The sequence below is a fragment of the Choristoneura fumiferana genome, chromosome 9 (assembly GCF_025370935.1).
Source record: "Choristoneura fumiferana chromosome 9, NRCan_CFum_1, whole genome shotgun sequence".
Lineage (NCBI taxonomy): Eukaryota > Metazoa > Arthropoda > Insecta > Lepidoptera > Tortricidae > Choristoneura > Choristoneura fumiferana.
In genome coordinates, this window is record NC_133480.1 from 4,219,522 (window position 1) to 4,223,907 (window position 4,386).

The 4,386-nt window shown below is 42.3% G+C and overlaps 1 protein-coding gene across 2 annotated transcripts in view; it reads left to right on the forward strand.

Annotated features, from left to right (window-relative positions):
• The window catches only part of LOC141431012 (NPC intracellular cholesterol transporter 2 homolog a-like), a 10,687-nt gene extending 6,920 nt beyond the window's left edge, over positions 1–3,767 (forward strand). The window contains exons 1-4 of one of the 2 annotated variants that reach the window (XM_074091946.1): positions 680–787; positions 1,482–1,595; positions 2,849–3,042; positions 3,533–3,767. In XM_074091946.1, the coding sequence (XP_073948047.1) occupies positions 715–787; positions 1,482–1,595; positions 2,849–3,042; positions 3,533–3,673 (522 nt within the window). In that variant the 5' untranslated portion in view covers positions 680–714 and the 3' untranslated portion in view covers positions 3,674–3,767. Of the gene's footprint in view, positions 1–679; positions 788–1,481; positions 1,596–2,848; positions 3,043–3,532 lie in introns of those variants that run through there. The other variant, XM_074091947.1, reaches the window with a different exon arrangement.
• The last annotated feature ends 619 nt before the right edge of the window (positions 3,768–4,386 follow it).

A 4,386-nucleotide genomic window follows, 5' to 3' on the forward strand; every position in this document is an offset into this window, starting at 1 on the left:
TGTGCAAGGTCCGCCCGGATTGCTACCCCATCTTGCTCGCTAATCCTACCGTGAAGCAGCAGTCCTTGCACTGTTGTGTTCGGCGTGGAGAGTAAGACAGCCGGTGAAATTACTGGCACTTGAGGTATCTTAGGCCTCTAGGTTGGCAACTGCAATTAACCCTGGTGTTGCAGATGTTTATGGGCGGTGGTGATCTCTTACCATCAGGAGACCCACTTGCTCGTTTGCAATCCAGTCGAATAAAATAAAATAAATAAATATAACGGGACAATTCACACCAATTGACCTAGTCCCAAAGTAAGCTTAGCAAGCTTGTGTATGGGTACTAAGCATCGGATAAATATATTATATAGCTATAGATTCATACTAAATACATATTAAACACCCAAGACCCGAGAACAAACATTCGTATTTTTCATACAAATATCTGCCCCGACACGGGAATCGGACCCGGAACCTCAAGCTTCGTACTTCGTAGTCAGGTTCTCTAACCACTAGGCCATCTGGTCGTCGATATGACGATGGTTATTACCATCGGCTGATTTGAAATGCAACTAAATAAGCATTAACGCTTTGTTATTAAATAAACCAGTTTATGAATCTAGCGTTTATCGCCGATTAAAGAACACCTGCTGATAGCTGAAGATAACGATCAGGACGTATTTAAGTAATGATGGCTTCATTTTGATAGCAGTCGCTATTGTCATTTTGACGATGCTGCACACGATTGTGATTTTTGGAGCCGTCCTGGCGTTAGTCAGTGGACAAACGACCCAGGTGAGCCAATGTGAGTATCCTTTTACTAATAATAAATATAGTTTCTATTAAAAAAATATTTTTAAAGACATAGGTACTTTTTTTGCTGACTGTACTTGCATTGTCGTCCAACTTACACATGTATACCAAATTTCAAGTCAACCCGACCACTAGAAGTGGGTCAAAATGAATTTGCAAGATTTGACTCAACAAAACGCCAATTAAGTAAAGAAAGACCTAGGTCCTCCTACACATACAACTCATCTGGCCACATCATCACCCTATTAATGACGAAATAATAATAATAAGCTCCCAAAAAAATACCCTAAAAATGAGCTTTTTATTCTCCCGGTGACTTTCATAGCCACATAGAGAAAATTACGTGATCCCACCAATGATGCTCATGGCCACATTGAGAAGATTACGTGATCCCACCGATGATGCTCATGGCCACATTGAGAAGATTACGTGATCCCACCGATGATGCTCATGGCATGGCCACATAAAGAAGATTACGTGATCCCTCCTATGATGCTCATGGCCACATAGAGAAGATTACGTGATCCCTCCTATGATGCTCATGGCCACATAGAAAAGATTACGTGATCCCACCGATAATACTCTTGGCCACATAAAGAAGATTACGCGATCTCACCAGGGATCCTATTGGCAGCTAGTGTGCTAAAGAAATATAAATTTTAGCAATTCAAAGTTGAACGTTGCAGGTACGAAGAACCCGGGTGAATTGCCGCTAAATACATACATTGCTGGCTGTGGTACGCCGCCGTGCCAACTAACGCAGCTTGAGGATGCAATCATTAACATTATTTTCGAAGCACGTAAGTCATCACCAGGGATCGGAAACGTCATTGTTCGCAATTTTGCAGACATGACGCCAAATTTAATTACATTAATTAATTTCTTACTCAATGACGGTTGAATTCAGGTGAAAATAAAATAAGACCAACTTAGGTACTCTATAGCCATACTCAATCACTGTTTTTGTCATTGACATCTATGTACTTTACGGTAAGTTTTTGTATAATCCACAAATATGTGCACGAAGATGCAAACAATGCACAATGCATCTGCAACTTCCTCCAGAACTCTGCCAGATCCAGTGGTGGCGCAGGACCTAAGTAAATTTGGCGTGGACAAGATAAATTTGCGAGGCCCTTATGATGACACACCACACATTATATCAGTGTTCCGCAAACTTTTTGTGTTCAAGGTACATCTAGGACAACGAACATTTTTGGAGGTACACCATAATTTAAATGAAAAATCAGTTTTAAGTATTTTCCGAGGTACATCAACTAATGTGCACGGTACACCAGTGTCCCACGGTACCTACACCAGCGTGCCACGGTACACCAGAGTGCCATGGTACACCAGCGTGCCACGGTACACCAGTGTGCCACTGTACACCAGCGTGCCACGATTCTTAGTTATGCAACGTTTTTTTAATAATGCTAATAATCAGATCCGTTAATATTTTACGGTCTATCCCATTGCAATTTAACTGTACCGGAACCAATGAGACTAATTTTATCTTGCATAAACAGGATGTCAGTTCCATTGAACTACTTGGAGAAAAAAAACAATTAGTCCCATAATGGAACTACTGGGATACGGGGCCACGGTACACCAGCATGCCACGGTACACCAGTGTGCCACGGTTCATCAGTGTACCGCGTGCACACCAAACTATACCAAAAAAAACGAGAAACTTTCAAGGCGCTAGGCCCCTTAGACCGAGAGGCCCGTAGGTCATGGCCCACGTCACCTAGTCCTAGTGCCGCCTCTGGCCCGATTGCACACACTCACAACTCACTCACACATGTCTCACACACATACACACTCACAAATTAACGCATGATATTCTCACAATTTGCCAATCAATTTTAACACTAACTGTCCGTCCATTACATGTAATGCACCATCAAACTAGCTCTGCCACATCTACGTAACGTTATAAATTGAAGATTTTGTACATTTGGGTATTACCTGTAATGCACGGAGACGTATCGACCCATAATTAGCGAAAGCGAATGCGAGAGACAGGTGAAAGTGTTATCCTTGATGTCTACAGCTCGCGCCATGAGTTCAATGAAGACTCTAGCGACAGCGTACCTCTCCTTAATCGGACTGCCTGTGCCTATCCCGTACGACTTGGGTGACAATGCGTATACCTGTAACTTCCTCGATAACTCCTACTGCCCGGTCGTCGAGGGAGAAATACTCGTGTACACTCTCTACATGTACATAGAGAGCACTTTCCCTGTGGTAAGCTTTAATTGCTTTAATTATAGCACGTTTTTAAGATACCAAAATGTCATAATGAGATCCTGTTTAATCCATAGTTAACTGGTTCATATCCGGTTCGAAGTTGCGTGGACTGTAGACGAAAACTCTGGTTCTTGATTAATTATAAATAATTAGTATGTTGGAGAAATTAAAGAAAGAAATGGAGCAAGTTTACAACAAGTATTTCGTGCCGGCGATAGAAACAGAGAAGAGTGGGGGAGCCCACAGATTGTATAAACCTTGTTGTTGGTGTTGCCAACTCTAACGCCGAACGAATTCTTTTTCGCTCTTGTTCAGCCACTGATTACCCCCTCAATCTATGTGCTCAGCCTAATCAGCTAAGGCCAAAATTAAGTGCTGATGCAGATAGATGTGGTGATACTCTACGCAAGCTGTCTTTAACAGCTGTAAGTATCTATTTGAATCATATAAGTACCTTAACCAATTGCCTTTGTGACCTTCGTTACAGGGCATCTCGCCGACGATAGAGTTCCGCATCGTGGACCAAGATGGCGGAGCTATCGTCTGCATCCGTGTGCCCATTACCATCACCGCGCCCAAAGCTCTTACAGCGCGCAACTCTACCGTCAAAGTCGTCGACACCGCCTGAAGAAGCTTGACTTTAGGTGGTTTCAGACTAGCATTTCATTTGCGCGTATAAGCTCGTTTTTGGAAGCGCATGTACGCGCGAAAACAGGGGGAGGGGGGGTACTACGAAATTCGAAGTTCGTATCGTTCCTCTCTCTTTCGTATTAAATAATATAAGCGTCAGCGGGGTGGCAAGACATGAAGTTCGAATTTTGCACTTCGTTGTAGGGCCAAATGCCGTTTTATTCGAGTGTTAAACACACAGAACCGAGTGCGTTGCGTACAGTCACCAGTACCACTATCTGAAACAACAAGCGTGCATAAATATCTGATATGACTCTATTTCTAGGGTCGGAAGGACGTGCCAGATATTAATGCTGGTGACTGTACATGCGCGGTCAGTTTAATATATTGCGTGTGTAAGCGCGTTATGCCAAAACCGTCCTATACGCGCAGAAAAACACGCGTCTGAAGCCGCCCTTAGCAACCAAAGCCGTCCATAGAAGTAGAAACCGGTAACATACCGGTATTTAGGTAATAATACTTGAAACTTGACCGAAATTACGGTATTCAGCTACTTATAGTAATATAATACAGATCATGTTCATGTTTGTATTAGTTAGTATTGTCTAATTCACTCGTAAGTAAATAATAAAATACTTAGTTAGTTACTTATTTTTATACTTCCTGAAAAAATATTTAGACGAGAAATTTGAGTGTCAGTAGACACAAGTA